The sequence below is a fragment of the Euprymna scolopes genome, chromosome 23 (assembly GCF_053919585.1).
Source record: "Euprymna scolopes isolate OS-2025 chromosome 23, ASM5391958v1, whole genome shotgun sequence".
NCBI lineage: Eukaryota > Metazoa > Mollusca > Cephalopoda > Sepiida > Sepiolidae > Euprymna > Euprymna scolopes.
In genome coordinates, this window is record NC_136504.1 from 117,327,259 (window position 1) to 117,347,442 (window position 20,184).

General features: G+C 33.3%; 1 protein-coding gene across 2 annotated transcripts in view; it reads right to left on the bottom strand.

The window, feature by feature from the left end:
- Positions 1 to 1,585: 1,585 nt before the first annotated feature.
- LOC145246162 (ras-related protein Rab-10-like) overlaps positions 1,586 to 20,184 on the bottom strand; it is a 118,063-nt gene continuing 99,464 nt past the window's right edge. For both annotated transcript variants that reach the window (XM_080108031.1, XM_080108030.1), the window contains exons 4-8: positions 18,087 to 18,147; positions 16,647 to 16,724; positions 14,125 to 14,232; positions 4,240 to 4,359; positions 1,586 to 1,990 (exon numbers count right to left, since the gene is read on the bottom strand). In XM_080108031.1, coding sequence (XP_079964157.1) covers positions 1,874 to 1,990; positions 4,240 to 4,359; positions 14,125 to 14,232; positions 16,647 to 16,724; positions 18,087 to 18,147 — 484 coding nt within the window. In that variant the 3' untranslated portion in view covers positions 1,586 to 1,873. The remainder of the gene's footprint in view (positions 1,991 to 4,239; positions 4,360 to 14,124; positions 14,233 to 16,646; positions 16,725 to 18,086; positions 18,148 to 20,184) is intronic.

Sequence of the window (20,184 nt, forward strand, 5' to 3'; positions counted from 1 at the left end):
GGCCAGTTAAAAATACATAATATACTTTGTTATTTTCTTTAATTTAATCCCTTTTTTAGAATTTATTAGACAAAATTTAACTTTTATTTTACCGTGCCAATAAATATGATCATCACTGTATATATATATATATATATATATATATATATATATATATATATATATATATATATATATATATATATATATATATATATATATAATCAAATAATCTTCCCTTTAACTAATTTGGTACACCACGTGGGGAGCGGCATATACATTATTTTTAAAATATAATTATCCACTGACACCTGTTTCGTTGTCTACGACTCATGAGAGTGGCTGAATCTAGCGATATATATATATATATATATATATATATATATATATATATATATGTATATATATATGTATATATATATATGTATATAATGAATATTGTATAAAAAAAGAAACAAAAAAATTTGTAAAATAACACACATATAAATATATGGGGGGGGGGAGAAAAGGGGGATAACAGCTATAGTATCTCTCTACAAGTCACCGAAAGTGTCCAGGGTATTAACGAACCTCTTCTGTCTGCAGAAAGAGGGCTTCAGTCGCGCAATGGAGCGGATTCGAGCGTTTTCAGATGACTACTATATATGTATATATACCTGCTCTGTTAACTTATTGAGCACTTTTTTGGTAGACACATGGTTTCAGTGGATGTTCTTCTAGGAAACTAAGCTATACTGCGATAATATATATATATATATATATATATATATATATATATATATATATATATATATATACAGGGTGTCCACAAAGTCTGGCTATATTATGCGGCCAGACTTTGTGGGCACCGCGTAGATTATGTAGCCAGACTTTATGGACGCCCTATATATATATATATATATATATATATATATATATATATATATATATATATATATATATACTCGGGTTTTTTATATTCAAAAGTAATGGACTAATGAATTCAACGAGGTTGTTAGATAGTGCTCAATAAAAAGAGCTGATAATACTTGTTTATTGTTATATAAACATGCTCACATCCCGCTGCTACAAATAGCCACTTGTTTCAATCAAACAACAGATATCATCAGGCAGCGACTTGACTATTCAAAAGTTCAATGAATAATGATTATTTATTGAACTTTTGAATAGTCAAGTCGCTGCCTGATGATATCTGTTGTTTGATTGAAACAAGTGGCTATTTGTAGCAGCGGGATGTGAGCATGTTTATATAACAATAAACAAGTATATATATATATATATATATATATATATATATATATATATATATATATATATAAATATTTGACCAAATTAACAAATATGTATTGCTGCTGCTATTATGCTTCTGCTGCTGCTGATGATGATGATTCTGTGAGGACAATGGTCCAAAGGCAACCAATGCCAATAATGCCGTTTCATTCCCTAAATGATTCAGACAAAAAGTTCAGCAATTTTCAAGTGAGATTATCCAGGTGTATGAGCAGTCAAAATGTCTATTTTTTTTTGTTATTACAATTTTGTTATTTGTGATGACCTTTGAACTTTTTATATGGACAACCCAGATTAAACATTTTTTTTTCATAACCAGACAGTTTTTACGATGTGTGACTTGACCGTTCTTAATATATGAATGATTTTTAATTTTTAGATTTTGGCATGACCTTTTTGTTTCTTTTTTAGGTTGTTTACGATATTATTTGGGTCATTCTTTTGAGACAGGGTTTTTTGTGTTGGCATTTTCTGCTTAGTAAGAAGTTAATTAATATTTCAGAGTCAATTCATATTTAATTTTTCTTAATACTGGATCCAATTTATAATTAAATATGCATGTACAAATTTAGTTTTTCAAAAATTTTTTTTTTGTATGTTGTTTTCAACAAGCGCATTTTTTTATTTTCTCGTCTTTGATTTTGAAGGCGGGAGAACTTGCCAGTTCAACTTTCGGAGGTTCTTCATCTGGAATTGTGCAACGGGGCGTATACCGGGACATCTGGAATAAAGAAAGAACATATTAACTGTAGTAATTTACAATCCTGAGAAAGTCTTGAAATAAAAACAAAACCTAATTTACAAGTAGCAGCAGAATATATTTATATATTGATTTGGAAAGTTAATATACAAAATATTTTCAAATATTGTAGTTATACGTCTCAATCAATCATCCTGAGAAAGTCTTGAAATAAAAACAAAACTTTGATGAACATATAAACAATTTCAGTTTTTCCTTTATGCTGAAGAGATGTGATACAACGAAACAGCCTAAATATAAGCCCGTTTCCCTTTTAGATAGAGCACTGTCCTAAATGATTGAGTTTTTTTACAGGCCGTTCTTTTATGGGTCTTTAGCCGATTAAAATAGTTTTTAAGGGGTCAAAATTGAAAAAAATCGTTAAACACATGTATCTTAGTTTATTTTTTAACCAATTCATATGCGTGTCACGTTAGTACAGTGGTAACGTTACAAGCTTTGAATGCTACGGTTTTGTTTTCGGTTTCGATTCTAGCTGATGGCACCCAAATACTTTTTTTTTTACTTTTGAAATCACGACTATAATAATATATACGGAATCTGGGCAAATTATAAATATATTTAAGCGTATTTTATTACCGGGCAAAACCAGGTTTCCCCTTACTAGTTTATTATATGAAATTTATTTTAATGTTGGTAAATGTTCAACACGTGTTTATGTAAAGAAGTTGAATGAACATTAGTTACAAGTTAATATGTTTACAGTGTGTTGGGCAGCATAGCATTATGTATGTGTGTGCGTTTACCTTTATTCTTATAGTGCGTGAACAGATGTATGCGAGTCATCGAGTTCTTTTGCCATACTACCCCTACCCCCCGGCTCAAAGGCCGGAGTGGGATGTTAAATAGACGTTCTTGGGGCTCCGTTTGTATTAGATTTCAACAGGGCAACGCTGAAAGTATTACTGGTCGACGATTGTTATGATCGTTGTAATATTTGTAAAAATAAAGTGTTATCATACCAAAATAAATATTAACAGGAAAAAAATATGAAGAAGTTTAATAGAAAAGGACGCAGAACATAAACAATAATTTAAAATAGACTGACCTCTAGAGTCTGGCGTAGTTTTATATAGAGGTCATTTTAAAATGATGTAAGCTTTAGGTAGAGTTTTGGGAAAAGGTATGATGATTTGAGCAGTCAGAGATTGAGAGCGAGAGAGAGAGAGAGAGAGGGAGAGAGAGAGAGAGAGAGATTGAGAGCGAGAGAGAGAGAGAGAGAGAGAGAGAGAGGGAGAGAGAGAGAGAGAGAGAGAGAGAGAGAGAGAGAGAGAGAGAGATTGAGAGAGAGAGAGAGAGAGAGAGAGAGAGAGAGATTGAGAGAGAGAGAGAGAGAGAGAGAGAGCGAGAGAGAGAGAGAGAGAGAGCGAGAGAGAGAGAGAGAGAGCGAGAGAGAGAGAGATTGAGAGAGAGAGAGAGAGAGAGAGAGCGAGAGAGAGAGAGAGAGAGAGAGCGAGAGAGAGAGAGAGAGAGAGAGAGAGATTGAGAGAGAGAGAGAGAGAGAGAGAGATTGAGAGAGAGAGAGAGAGAGAGAGAGCGAGAGAGAGAGAGAGAGAGAGCGAGAGAGAGAGAGAGAGAGCGAGAGAGAGAGAGAGAGAGAGAGATTGAGAGCGAGAGAGAGAGAGAGAGAGAGAGAGAGAGAGAGAGAGAGAGAGAGAGAGAGAGAGCAGATGAAGTCAAGAATCAGGAGCGATAGAGAGTGGATTGAGTCAGACGGTGATGGCTCCCAGTAGAGGGGATCAGAATGCGTTAGTCTAGGAGTAGTGGCAGCTTTCCAATGAGGAAACATGAGTTTTAAAAGTTGCTGAAGACAAACTAAGATTTGTTGATTCATTTGGATGAATCTTGTTTGCAGTTGTTCCGAGATCTGTCAGACAAGATCAGGGAGTCTGATTTTTTTTGATCAGGTCTTATAAGAATGTCTAAGTTTGCACATACATTCACATATAGGTGTTACTTTTTTGAGGTTTCGGAAAATTTCCATTGGCTAAAAATAGTTTTGAGTTAACACGTCCATGTCAAAATTTCCTTTCTTTGGGGGATGACAAAGAAAGCTAATTCCAACGAAGCGGAGAAGGGGAAAGTGTAAGCGATCATAGCCATTTGCTTTATAGCGTTCGTAAGAATCACTTTGCCATTCAATCATCACATCTTGACCTTCCTTGGCAATACCAGGAGTGCTTGCTAGTTGTTAAAATGAGATTACTTACCAATTGGGGATTACAGATGTCTGTTATGTAGTATGCTAAACGTTCGAAAACTTGTTCAACATTTTTGCCCGTCTTTGCGCTCGTCTCAAAGAATTCAAACGCCATTTCTTTCGATGCTAACTGTAACAGAAAAAAAAATCCAACGAATATTTAATTTAAAACATCATTCCACGAATATTTGATTTAAAATAATATAAAATGGAAATATGGCGGCACACACACACACACACACACACACACACACGCGCGCGCGCGCACGCGAACGCACACACACACACACACACACACACACGCGCGCACACAGAGAAAAGAGCGAGGGAAAAATTAAGCAGGGAACGAATCAAATAGAAACCACATTAAGTCCTAAAAGAATTTCTCTTTGTTTGCAAAGAGAAAGTCTTAAGAACTTAATATATATGTGGTTTCTAGGATTTACAGATGAAATAATGAGTGTGACTTGCTAAGAATAGAGAACAAGTCAACATAGAACCGTTTTATTTCTTTTTTGCCCTACAACTTCCCGTCTGTGGAACAAGAAACCGTGGAGCGGCTTCCTGACTGACTATGACTTGGTCCTTTTTAAGTCCGATGTAAATAAGTTTTTGTTGACCCGTTCTCTTAAATAACTAAGTATCACTCAGGTTCCACCATTACTGATCACCATTGAGTTGTGGTACTGACTATTTAACATTTAACACTTATGTGGTACTGACTACTTAACACTTATTGTTGAGTGGCCTCTTGGCCTGAATAAGTGGTTACTTTCAAGTACCCCCCCAAAAAAAGAGATAGAGCCAAGGGAGGAGAAATGTAAAAACAAAATATTTAGCCCTTACTCGTTTCTGATAGTAATATTTAGCCCTTACTCGTTTCTGATAGTAATGTCTTGCCCTACGTAGTCGATTGCTTCTGCTAGTATCTATAAACACAAGTTGCATTTTGTTAAACTTGGTCAGCAGACGTTCTGCATGTCTGCCAGCCTTACGTAGCAATTGTTTTCTTTTTATAACCTTTACACATAACAAGTTCAGTTACTTCATGGGGCGTCTTGCATTGCATTGCGTAATACAATTGTTTTCGTAGGATTGTCGGTCTTTCTCTTTTTCTGTTTCTTTTTTTTACCTACTTCATCTAAAGAAAGTTAGACATAAGGTCAGACATGGGTTTGATAAAAGATTTACTGCAACTACACTATAATAGCGAAATCCAGAAAATGGAAAATCGGTACCCCCCCCCCCCCAAATTGTATCTACTGACTTTTTTGTGTCAATTTCAACTAAAAACAATACCTACTTAATTGGCATGTCAGAAGTACTTAAACATTACCGCATTATTAAAATAAACAACAAAAAAACAAAAAAAAAACGAGTTTTCGATCTTTATCGTAAAAAATAAACCCTCGACATATTTTTGAGGAACATATAACAAGGGAAGTAACCCAGTTATTCTAAAAACAAGGCAAGTAACTCATATTTATGACTGTTAACGCATACTTTATTAAAAAAAATTGACAATAATTACATGCTATTTATCTCCCTTTGGAACACTCTGGTGTTTTTTTAGTCAAACATTTTGTTTTCGTCAATTTTCGTAAAATAATGTTTTCTTTAATATTTTTTTTTCTATCTCATCGTTTTTCGTAATTTTTTGATATATTCATTACTGTAACATAACAAGTAGAGACCATTGGTTTGCCTTGAAATTCAATATGAAAAATTTCGAACACCGTCATTATAGTGTAATTGTACCAAATGTTTCTGTGGAACGAGCTAGATTCGAACTTGGCACACCCAGGTTTTAAGTCCGTGTTATTAACAACTTAGCCACCATCACCCTCCACCCACGTGCTGGAGAAATAATCCCCTACTTACGAAAAGATAGATAAAAGGCGTTTAAATGACTTTTAGGATATTACGAACTAAAGACATTTAAGGTCAAGGATGTTAACTTGTAATAACGAAATAACCCGCCATTATTAACATCCCACAAAAAGTGTCAAGTAGCAATTATTAGCGAACTTTTCTATTCTCTTTCCCCAGAAACAACAAAATTTCATAATTGGACATATTTGTGCGCTTATCAAATATTACAAAAAGCGACGCCATCTTTAAACAAACACTTTTATTAGAAGGTCAAGGGTAAATTATAAGCCAAACGAGTTAGGGAAAATAAGAACAAAAATATTTATCTTTCGTTCTTAGTTTTTTATTTATTTTTTTATTTAAAAAAACTTTTTTTTGATAAATTATTTTATTATACAATTTTCGTTCTTTGTTCTCTTTCATTTTTTTTTTTCATCCTTTTTTGTTTTTCAATTAATGCGGCTTAAAATCTACAAACATTATTGGAATCTGCAATCGTTCAACCATTATTAATTGTTAATGATTTAATTATTTTCTCTCGATTGCTTCTTCTCGCGCCGTAATCACCTCTCTCTTTCTCTCTCTTCCTCTCTCTCTCTCTCTATATATATATATATATATATAGAGAGAGAGAGAGAGAGAGAGAGAGGGGGTTAGAGAGAGAGGGAGAGAGAGGGGGCAGCTCTCTCTCACTATATATATATATAGAGAGAGAGGGAGAGAGAAAGAGAGAGAAAGAGAGAGAGGGAGAGATAGATAGATAGATAGATAGATAGAGATAGAGATAGAGAGAGAGAGAGAGAGAGATTAAGGACAATCCACTTAATTTGTGTTTCCTTTTAGAAAATTAAATGTTTTTACTCTTCTTAAAGTGTTTAAAACATGTTTTATTAATTCTTTATATATATATATATACATATATATATATATATACATATATATATATATATATATATATTATATATATATATATATATATATATATATATATATATATATATATATAAATTCTGTGATTTGCTCCTTCTAACCAGATAGAGATTTTTCTATTTTGATAGTTTTGACTTTGTATTTTTCAGGTTAATTTATTACTATATATATATATATATTATTTTTAGAATGTAACTATCCACTGATACGTGTTTCGTCGTCTACGACTCATCAGAGTGGCTGAATATAGCGAGATTCGAAATCGAATTCGAAAATAATATATATACCGCTTCCCATGTGAGGGTACCAGATTGGTTGGGGGGAAAATTATTCCCGACTCGCATTTAGGTAAAGATGCGCTTTCGTGGATAATTGAATTCATTCAAAACATATCGCTAAAACCAAAACAAAAAACTATTTATATATATATATATATATATATATATATATATATATATATATATAATATATATATATATATATATATATATTACGCATAATGCTTCAAACAAACTACGTAAACCTCTTAAATAAATTATTACTTAAATTGTTTGCCAATATAAGCATAACATTTCCAGATAAAAAGCTGACATATTTTCAAGTTTCTGACGAATTAATTTTGACATTTTCAATGTTCTTTTTTTTGTGTATATTTCGCTGACGATAAAAAAGTTCAAATCTCATCACGGCCATTGTGTACAATTACACACTAATGCCGTTGCAAAGGTTATGAACGCACATTATTTCCGTAACTAGAAGCAAAATAGCAACTGCTCTATCATTTCATTATCTACAACTAATCAGTTACGATATTTTTCTTCTGCGTTAAAGGGTTGATATGCCATAAAGCAAGCATACTAGCTAAACAAAATATAATAACTTTATTTGAATAGCAATCTAACCATATAAAAAGTTATATACGTGTGTATAACACACACACACACACACACACACACACACACACACACACACACACACACACATATATATATATTTAGTAGAAATGGTAATTAATAAAAACTGAAGAAAGTGCTCAATACTGTTGTAGAGCAAATATGCGTTTTAGTTTTTATTACCGTATCTTTCTGTTAAGTTACATTATTGTTTCAGCTACCCGGCCGTTTTTTTTTTTGCCGTCTGTAGCTTCCTCAGACTTTTCTGTAAAAGAGTTGGGAAAGTGTGAAATATTCGTTAATTCTCATCCAATCCCAGGCAACGTCGGGTGCTCCTACTAGTGTTTGTTTATTTGTACGTATAGGATTCACTCATAAATCATTAAATCGATCGTTATAAATTTTGGAACAGATCTTCTAAGCGTAATGGGTCGTAATGTGATCTATATTCAGTTTAATTTAATTTATATAAAAGGGACTGGAAAGCAATGGAACCCTTCTATCAAACTTCAGGTACCTTAGTGGTCAAACAAAATTAATTAGAAGTAAAAAATACAGGTTTTCATAGCATTATCATAGTAGTCCACAAATGTATAAATAGTTTTGGTTGAATGTCTTTATTTGAAATTTAAACTTTGTTTTACAACAAGAAAGAGGTACGAAAAAGTGATAAACAAACAAATATGTAACAAATAAACGTTACCAAAGGCAAGATAAGTTACTCAAGATTAGTTTTTAGCGTTTTAACTGATTTCAAAATTTGTTTTAAGTGTGAAACGTAAGATGTCCTGAGCGCTTCAGTTGAAAAGAAACCAACATGGTGCCAGGATGTACTTTGGAGTCCCGTTCATTTGTCCCCACCTCCAAAAAAAAACAAAAAAAAAAAAAAAAAAACGAGAATTTAAAAAAAAAAAGAAGAAGAAAAAAAACAAAACAAGCTGACATATCCCCTGAATAAATGTTACAATGTCACTGTGACATTTATTTGGTGGATTTCTGTCAGTATCAATTTTTTGTTTTGGAGTTTTTGACCAATTTACGAGATTCTAAAATCAGGAACATCCTGGCGCCATATTGGTTTTCGTTTCAACTGAATCGCTCAGCACAATTTACGTTTCACACTTAAAACCCACTTTAATGCCAGTTAAACCGCCAAAAAATTATCCAGGTAGGTAGAAGAGTAACTTATATTGCCTTTGGTAACATTTAATTTTTATATATTTGTGTTTTACCACTTTTTCAAACCTCGGGGTATTGTCGAATTATCTGAGCGAAAAGATTATTATTATCATCATCATCATCATCATTGTGTAGATTGAATTAGATCTGTTATAAAGAGAAAAATGCAATTCAAGGACAGATATGGTTAAATGACGTTTTAAGAATTTAACTTGACTAGATTCTATGAGCAATAACAAGAAGGAATTTTAGACAAATAAAGGCAGATATGCTATCAGAAAAAAAGAATGTTCGTTAACAATAATCATATCCAAATACGTGATACAGATGTCGGTAATAGGATTCTTTGTGGATGTGCAAATGACGTAATCACAAAGAATTAGTTTTAATATATATATATATATATATATATATATATATATATATATATATATATATATATATATATATATACGTTAGTTTGAAGAGTTGGAAGTCAGTCGAGGAGAGCAGTCGAAGAAGTCAGTCGAAGAAGCCGGGGAGAAGACACCGTGGAAGTTAGTGAAGTCAAGATCCAAAAAGAGAAGTCAAAATGTCGTAATCTCTGAAATGTTGACACGGTGTGTGAATAAATCATTAAATCGATCGTTATAAATTTTGGAACAGATCTTCTAAGCGTAATGGGTCGTAATGTGGTCTATATTCAGTTTAATTTAATTTATATAAAAGGGACTGGAAAGCAATGGAACCCTTCTATCAAACTTCAGATACCTTAATGGTCAAACAAAATTAATTAAAAGCAAAAAATACAGGTTTTCATAGCATTATCATAGTAGTCCCCAAATGTATAGTTTTGGTTGAATGTCTTTATTTGAAATTTAAGCTTTGTTTTACAAAACAGAAACAAAACATATAAAATATAACTTTATGCGGTGTCATCTTTCGAAGAACCAGGTATGTGAATTCGTTCCGGTTGTTACTGTCATGCTAAATGTTTCATAAACTCTTTAGATGTTTACAGACTTTGTCAATTATATAGACTGTTGTTATTTTATACACTTTATTTATTTATTTATTTTTTTTTTTTTTTACTAAAGAACATTTGTCTAACTTCCCATCAATGGAACATTGTCTCCTCTCGTCGTTTGAACCCCTTTCAGGTACAAGTATTTGTTATCCCCTCAAAATAACATGTCGATATGTCCACGTTATTGTTTCAGCCCAACGTAAGCAATACATTATTCAGCGATAATTTAATACCCCGCTATCTAACACAACCCCTGCCCTATCGCCGTAGCGTTGACCTATAATGTAGAGGACTGTAGATTTCGGAAGATTTTCGGTGCTTATTCGAATTGGCATTTATGGCGGCAATTAAAAGTAAAGAAAATACAGAAAAGTCTGTACGATGTTCGTACTCATTACAGAACGAAGATGCCATATGCCAAAAATCAAGTAAATTGATCAAGTACTTTTATTTAAAACTAACAAAATCAAAATTTCCGATTTTTAGCGATTTTACCACTAAACTGCATTAAACGTAAATCTGATTTTTTTTTTCACCTTAACACTTTGATTTGAGTTGTTCCGCTTTCTTTATTTCATCATGGTGGACGAAAACACTATGACATGCTTAGTCGTAAAATTTGATTTGTTTGAATAAAAACACACACACACAAAAAAACTACTTGCTCAATTACGTGATTTTTGGAATATTTCATCTCCGTTCCGTGACTGGTGCATTCATCATACAAACTTTTCCTATATTTTCTTCACTTTTAATTGCCGCCATAAGTGTCAATCTGAATAAGCACTAGATTTTATTTACTTCTTTTTCTTGTTGTGATAGTTATGTCCCCTTGTTATAATTCTGAAGTTGAAAAGAGTTATTGCCCTTAGTTGCTATCGTTCTTCAATAAACCATGTATTTAAAATAAATGAATAAATAAATTACATAGCTCTAGTTTTATCCATTTATTAGAAGATGTACCCGGAATTGCCCGGCATTAAACGTAAAGTTTATTTTCTTGAAGAAAAAAAAAAATGAATTAAAAACAAACAAACAAAGAAAAAAAGGAAAGAAACTGAAACATGTACATGGGATTAGGTACGGGCAAAAATAGGGGGGACATAGTTTTGAAAGCCGATTTATCATAATTTTTTGTAGGTTTCCGACTACTTTTTGATTGTATTTGAAAGATTAAAAGACCAAAGTTAATTTCCAAAAGGATATATATATATATATATATATATATATATATATATATATATATATATATATATATATATATATATATATATATATATATATATTTGTACACGTGAAAAAAAAAAGTTGTGGAAAATGTTTTCACGGCGAGCTAACCAATTTCAGCTAAATTTTGAAGTTAAATAAATTCATTGTAAAAATCCTTTAAAAGATAAATATTAGTTTTCTGGGTCTATTTCAAAGATAATTAGTAAAGTAAAGTCCTAAGATATTGAATTAAATAATAATAAAAAAAACACCTTGTTTGTGCAAAAAAAAAAAAAAAAAAAAAATTAATTAGCACTCAAAAAGCAAGTAATTTACCGTTCGCCAAAAGATGCAACAAACTAAAAAAAATGTAAACACGATTATAAAGAGGCCCAAAATTTCAGCCAATCAAAACGCTGTTTCAAAATGAAGTCATGATAGTAAAAGGAGGTAGGGGTGTCAAATTTCTTTTCTTTTTTTCTAAGACGTGCGTCCATACATTCCTATTCTGAACGTTTGTATCAATTTTTATCATTTTTTAATTTAATTATTTTTTATGGTCCTGTTTTTAAATTATTTTTTTTAATTATTGTTTAATATTAGATAAAAATTATGTTACGCCGAAAGTTTCACATTCTTGCGAGCAAGGAAATTATTAAAATCTTGCTTATAAAAATTATGCGAAATCTGTAATTTAAAAAAAAAGTAGAAATATTTTTGCTATTATAATTTTTTTGTATGAAAAGAATACAATGCTTAATTCAATGGTAATATCGGTAGTTCGAGAAATTCATTTTTCTTCAAGTTATATCGAATTCATTAATACGGACTTTAGCGGCTTTTTTGTAGCGTTCCTGTAAAAAAAAAATTTATTATTACAAATTACGATGCTTTATTTATATAAAAAAAGCAAAAATAAATTCTTGCGTTTTTTATTTACTACTGAAAACCATAACTTTAGTAAAGATATTTTTGTTTAAACAAAATAATAGATTTCTACTCAGATTTAAATAAAATAATTAGTTCATTATATTCCGCGATCATAATTTGATAAATACTGAAAATTTCATTAAAACTGATTTTTGGTGTATTTTTAAGTGAAGGGAGGGGGGTCAAAATGTTTATACATTTTGAGCATCGGCATTCATTTTGCACGTACCTAATAGGAGTGTTATGTTTTTTCTAAACAGTTCATTTCTTGTAAGAAAAAATAAAAAAAAATACTCGAGCTGAAATCGAAACCAAAATCTAAAGACAGTAAGTAAAGTGCGATAACCGTAAGTCCAGCTTGACACGTTCTTTAAAAAAGTGTTTTAAAACCTCGTGAAATAATTGACAAGCAGATAAAAATCTGATGACCCACACGTATGAAAATTTCTCCAGACAGGGTATGAAGCCACTTGATGTAAGGAGCTAAAAATACACACGCATTTCAAGGTGAAAAACTTGCCAATGTTAAACGTTATCTTATCGCATGCATACATACACATATGTGCATATCACACACACACGCACACACACACACACACACACACACACACACACACACACACACGCACACACACACACACACACGCACACACACACACACACACACACACACACACACGCACACGCACACACGCACACGCACACACACACGCACACGCACACACACACACACACACACACACACACACACACATTAAAAAGAGATAAGGAATAAAAATCTAATATATAAAAAGCTATATGTCTGTCTGTCCGTCTCCATATTTCCAAACTTTATCTCCTCCAAAGCTAAAAATCGCAAAGCGGCGCTAGGGACCTCAAGTGATGAAATTTTTTTTACAGACTGTTCTTTTATGGGTCTTTAGCCGGTTAAAATTGTTTTTAAAGGGCCATTAAAATTGTTTTTAAAGGGCCATTAAAATTGTTTTTAAAGGGCCATTAAATTACTTTTAATGGGCAAAAAAAAAACGGGTCAAAATTGAAAAAAAAAATCGTTATATATTTTGTACATTCATCTTAGTTTATTTTTAATTTTTAATTTTTAATTCTTAATCAGTTCATATGCGTGTGGCGTTGATACAGTTGCACAGCTTTGAATGCTACAGTTTTGGTTTCGATTCTAGCTGATGGCATCCAAAAAACTTTTTTTTCATTCTTGAAATCACGACTCTATAATAATATATACGAAATCTGGACAAATTAAAATATCATATTTAAGCGTATTTTATGACCGAGCAAAGCTGCTCCCCCCCAACGCCAGTTACATATAACTTTATCATATCATCAGACTAATAATAAAAAGAAAAGGGTAAAATGGAGAGAAAAAATTCTTTAGGCCAGCATTTTCCAAAATATAAATAAAAACTGTCTTAAGAACATTTAGATTAGAAATTAAGAATGTATATATTAAGAAATATTAAAGAATATAAAAATATAACAATAATTTTTTTTAATTCGATAAAGAAGGAAATAGACGTCATACGTGACTAGAAAGATAAATAAAGAAGTATAGATTCAAACCCAGAAAAAAAATGACAGTTCTTCCCCCTTTGTCAGAAACATAGCTCATGGAATGTAAGGAGTACAGGCAACAAAATAAGGGAAACGAGAGTTACGAGGCTGTCGAAAGTAAACCCCAACGCCCACTTTCTACTCTCATGCTGCCCAACTCCCCACCCATGTTGCTACTTATAAATCTGGTTCCTATCACAGTAGCTCATTACGTTTCAGTTGCAACATGCGTCGCTTTTGATGAGCAAAAAGGAAAAACGACGGATTTTGAAAGTTTTTTAATTTCTTTTTTTTAAAGTTGACTTACTTTTTTGCCTTTTGCCGTAGAGACTTGGATTTGATCGGTCAAATCCATTTTGTTGCCAATTAAGATGATGGGAACAGGTTCCAGGTTGTGATGGATGTGAGAGATTTCCTGTGGAAGAAAAAAAAATTTAATTAAAAAATCACCTGTGTTCGCAATAGCATAATCAGCGTCCGTCACAACAGTTTATATGTGAGTATACTACTACTACTACTACTATCTATCTATCTATCTATCTATCTATCTATCTATCTATCTATCTATCTATCTATCTATGAAATGTGGGAATGTGTGCATGTATGTGTATAAGAACACCTCCCAACCTATATAGATACTCAACAAATGTTTAGTCTACAGACTTGAAAGTTGGTATATAGGATATTCAGACACGCGGAAAACTTTTTAATCCGTTCTTACCCGGAATAAAGGGGCGCTAAGGGATAAAAATTGAAAAATTGGTACTTGGGAGTGATCAAATTTTTATCTGTTTGCTAACTGTTTCATGAATGCGCATGCGTGAATACATCACATTACAGATTACTTATGTTAAGGATAAGTAGGTTTGAAAACAGTTTTTAAAGATCGTGTTGCGCTAGTATAATGTTTATCGTACTTGGCTCACTGCCTTTATGTTTTGGTTTCGATCTCAGCTCAAGTATATATTTTTTAACTTACAAGAAGTGAAGGTTTAGGAAAAAAACTATATTACTGGTATGCACACGTCTCAGTTTCTGTATTAATTAAAATGTAATATTTATGCGTATTTTACGACCGGGCAACGCCGGACGATCTGCTAGTACATCTATAAAAGTGAAAATGTGTGTATGTATATGTGTGTGCACAACTCTCAACCTATATACTCAAGGACTTTTTTATCTAGAGACTTGAAATTTGGTATACAGGGTATTCAGACATGTGGAAATTTTTTTAATCGGTTTTCATCCGAAAAAAAAAAGCTGCCAAGGAATCAAAATTGAAAAATTGATACTTGAGGGTCATCAGATTTTTTTTCCGTTTGTTAACTGTTTCACGAATGCGCATGCCTGAATTGTTCACATGACAACTTCCTTATGTTAAAAATAAGTAGGTTTGAAAACACTTTTTAAAGACCATTGCAAGCTGGCCTAATGTTTATCGTACTTAACTCACTTTCTTTAGGTTTTCGTTTCGATATCATCTCGAGTATTTTTTTTTTTTACTTAAAGAATTGAAGTGTTTAGAAAAAAACAATATTTAGATGCAAATGACTCAGTTTCTTTCCGTTTTTTTTTTTTACTTCATCTTTCTTTTAAAAGGAATTTGACGTCACGTTTAATACCGAACAACGACGGGTACATCTACTTGTAAGAATAATAACGATAAAACGTTTTTAATTTTTGAGATGAGGATTATTATTATTCGTATCATTATGATTTTTCAAACTACTCATCTTGAGTGTGATTTTAACGATGTTTTGATCGATGTAACCTCCGACCTTCTTCAGATGTATCTTGTCTAACTCTGAAATGTTTTTGGTGTACTCGTGAATTCAGACGGATTTCGAACGGGATCCTTTATTTACTTCACGGAGGTAGCATGCTCTTGTTCCATCAGCCATGTCTGGATAGAGGTCTTAAATAATTCGCGATTGTATTTTTCGGTCGCCAACACTGAGAATTGAACCCTGAACCTTCAGGGGAATATCACTTTTACAATTGATTTTTCTAAGTACACAGCGCCACAGGTTCTTGAGTTGTGAAAATGACACTCAAAATAAGAACATTAGTCCGAAGAATCCAAATAAGACGAATAAAACTAAAAATAAAAAAAAAATAAAAAAATAAAAATTAAGCTTGAATACAAATAAACGAATATTCATTTCTCTTTCACTGCAAGAAATTAGACACCAAGGTTAGAAAGTAGATTGAGAAGTCAGCGCCTATGAGGAGGGGAACTCTAACCCTGCAAAAAGTGCCTGGAAGTCCCGGTCAGCATTTCCTGGTAAGGACGCCTCAGGCGATTGGCAATAAACTAATTCTTCGCAAAGAAGGGTGAACCCCCTAGAACTGCACAGAATTAGCATTAGGGATCAGGTCATTACAGGAATTCTCTAATCTCTGTTGATTTATATATTTTATTTCACAGATGTGCACATGTATGTGAGATCTGAAAGAAAATGCTGGGAAGAGCAAAAAGACATGTTAATGCGAAAAATGAACTGTTGTTGCGTTATTGGAGATACTAAAAATAAATGATGAGTCGAATTTCCTCCACTTCTTCTGTTTCCTTGCGAATGTGCGACGTTACACTTAGAGCCTCACACTGCCAATATCTGCAACAGAGAGATAAAACCTTCAGGTCATGAACGCATAAGTTCAAGCATCACAACAATACAATTTGCAATGTCCTCTGATCCATTTGAACAGAATAAAAAAGAAAGGAGGCATTACTTTTGAAAGGCTTCTCGTAAAAATGGAAGGACAACATTGTCACACGCACGATATGTGCATATGGTACACGAATAAAAAGTGATTGTAGTTCCTTACGCAGTTGATGCTATTCATCCAATAGGAAAGGTGGGTGAATGTTGAAGAATTCGTGACGTCATACACCAAAACGATCCCCTAAAAATATAAAAAGGGAAAAATTGTTATTGCTTATCATCAAGAACAGACACAAATCTAGTAAATAAAACAAAGTACAACTCAATCCAAACGATTATATAATAATTAAATGAATGATTTTGCGCTACGAAACAATCGCTGTCAAGAATTGTGAATGTCAACGTACTTTTAAAGGAATAAATTGTAAGATGGTCAACATCATAAAATTTGAAATTTGTTTTGCATAGGCATGACCACTTATCAAGGACAAGAGGACACTCGAGGATAAGGGTTAAAGAGTGTACAGTAGAAATTGGACAATATAGTAATATATATTTTTGTCATTTATTTGTTATCTGCTCTGTAATTACATATATATATATGATTACTTAATTTAATCACATAAATTAATATACGAGAGTATAAATTTATGCGTAAACTTTAAGTATTTACTTCAACAGGGCTCAATACGTAGGTAGAGCTAGGTAGTAAGTTATAAAATATATATGGCAATTAAGCCACACAGAATATTCCGCGTTTCATCCACGCTAGGATTCATAAGCCTGATGATGTAGAGATTCAAATGAAATCGTCCATTAGTAATTGTAATAATCGTTAAAAGGTAAAATCCAAATATGAATTCCAAATGTATATAAAAGACAGTGTGTGTGCACGCGCGCATATGTGTGTGTGTGTGTGTGTGTATGTGCGTGTGTGTGTGCGTGCGTGTGTGTGCGTGTGTGTATGTGCCCGTGTGCGTGTGCGTGTGGGCGTATGTGTGTGCTTGTGTGTGTGTGTGTGCGCGCGCGCGCGTGTGTGTGTGCGCGCGTGCGTATATGCGTGTGTGTGCGTATGTGCGTGTGTGTGTACATGTGTATGTGTGTGCGTGTGTGTGCACGTGTGTGTGCGCGTGTGCGTGCGTGTGGGTGCGTCTGTGTGTATGCATGTGTGCGTGCGCGTGTGTGTGCGCACACGCGTGTGTGTGTATGTGTGTGCGCACACGCATGTGCGTGTGTGTGTGCGCGTGTGTGTGTGTGTGCGTGCATATATGCGCGTGTGTGTGCGCGTGTGTGTGTGCCTATGTGCGTGTGTGTGCATGTGTATGTGTGTGTGCGTGTGTGTGTTTATGCGTGTGTGTGCGTGTGTGCGTGTGTGTATGCATGTTACTTCCTACACTGATGATTGCAAAAGCATGAAACAATAGAGTCTGTAGGTAGAAAAACCGAATTATTGATAATTTATAAACATATCTATCTATCTATCTATCTATCTATTTATTTAAGGCACTGTGTGTGTGTTTGGGTGTGATTTCCTTCCCTATAGATTCCGAAATGGCTGGGCAGATGTTTTTGAAATTTCACACAATATGTACACATTACTCACCTGTGCACCTCGATATTGCATTTTTGTGATTGATCGAAATCTTTCTTGCCCAGCAGTATCCCTGGAATAAACAAAAAATCACCACTTATCAAGGTAAAAATCCACTCGAGGATGAAGGTTAATGAGATGAAATGATTATCAACTGAAAGATGAAGAATATTATGAGAGGATTGAAAATGGTGGATTGAATAGACCAAGTTCGGATACAGGGATGGTTCATACCAGGAATCTGTTTACATTGGATTTGAAGACAACTATGTCATAGCGTTGCAGGGAAGCAGTTTCATGCTAATGTGTTCCACAGATGTGAAGAAGCTTTGTTCATGTGAATTCCACCTGACGTTAGTCACTCAGTTTTTTTTTCTCATGGTAGAAAAGAAGAGTTCCTGCTGTGAATATCTCACAAAGAAGAATCAGAGGTTGGAGCACAATCGAGGACCCACAATAAAAATAATGACGAGAGAGAGAGAGAGAGAGAGAGAGAGAGAGAGAGAGAGAGAGAGAGAGAGAGACTAGCAACTTCTTTTTATTTTTAGTTTTATTTTACATGGAAGTCACCATTTATAAAGGTCCGGAGGCCACTCGGGGATAAGGGTTATTGCATGTACAGTAATCAATGGGATAGTATCGTAGTAATCGTTAGTAATGGAGATTTGATAAAGTGTCTTACTTAAGGGGGCGGTTTATAAGGAATTTGTTTCTATTGGACTTGAAGACATCCAAGTTGTAGTCAGGTGGAAAACAGGCAAACGGAAGAGAGTTCCACAGGCGTGCACTTCTGAGAAAGAAGCTTTGTTCATAGAATCTACGTTTTGATTTAAGCACAGATAAAGAGTGGGGGAACATTATTGACAGTGGTTTCAGCTAGACGGGTGTTTTTCGTGAAAGATTGGCGAGGGAGCACCAGAGATTGGAGCTCACACGAGCACTTCCCATAGATTTAACGATAAAGCAACGACAGGCTCGCAATGTCTCTTCTGTGGGAGAGAGGTTGCAGAGAAGAGAAAAGGGCATCCCCCACTAAACCATGAAGTCTATTTTGTACTCTGTCAAGGCAGGATAGGCTGTTTTTAGCAGCTCCTGCCCAGATGTGGCAGCAGTATTCCATTCTTGGACGTACTTGGCTTTTATATAGATAGAGAATTGCATCAGTAGTGAGATATCTACTGGAGCGGTAGAAAGATCCCACCATTTTTTCAGCGACCTTGGCAGCAGATTTGTTGTACGTGTTCTATTTCAGATCAGGAGTAAAAGTCAATCCCAGAAGCTTGTCAAAACAATTTTACTGAGATCGATCATATACCAGCAACCCATTATGAGGAAGGGTTCGTAAAAAGTTTAATTGAAAATATATATTTACATTTTTAAAGATATCATTATCTGTATTATATTTTTCTTAATATGTCTGTGTCATGAGAGGGCATTTTCCTCTTTAAAACATGAAGAAATTTCAATTTCTTACAAAAATTGATCAATAAAAAACCAAAGGCTTTCAAGATGGAGTCTATTCCTACAAGAATCCAATATTCAAATCGAACACATAAAAGGAAGGGACACAACTTTCTCTTTTACAATAAATAAATAAATAAATACACAAAACAAACAAAAAACAGTGTATATTTATAAAATATATTTATTGCATGCATTGATATAAAAACAACACACACGTAATATTAAAAATAACAAAATTGAAAATGTATATGTATTAAATGTTCTGATACCTAACTTTCCCAATCACAGAAACGAAAAGACCAGAAATGAACAATGACAGAACCTTTGAAAAAGCTTTCGATTTATTGCATGTTTTTCTTTATAGTTGACTTTCTCTTTTAAGAAGTATAAAAAAACAAACAAACAAACACTAAGACAAGATATACTTGAGCTAAATGTCTATTTTATATAGGTTTTCACATCCAAGAGTTTTATCTGAACCCTTGTATACCAAGTTTTTGGGGTAAAAGTTTCGAAATCTATATTTCAAAACTTTTACTTTGAAGAGGAGGGAGTGTTATGAGAGGACATTTTCTTCCTTAAAATATGGAGAAATTTCTTGCATAAATAATAATAATAATAATAATAATAATAATATATATATATA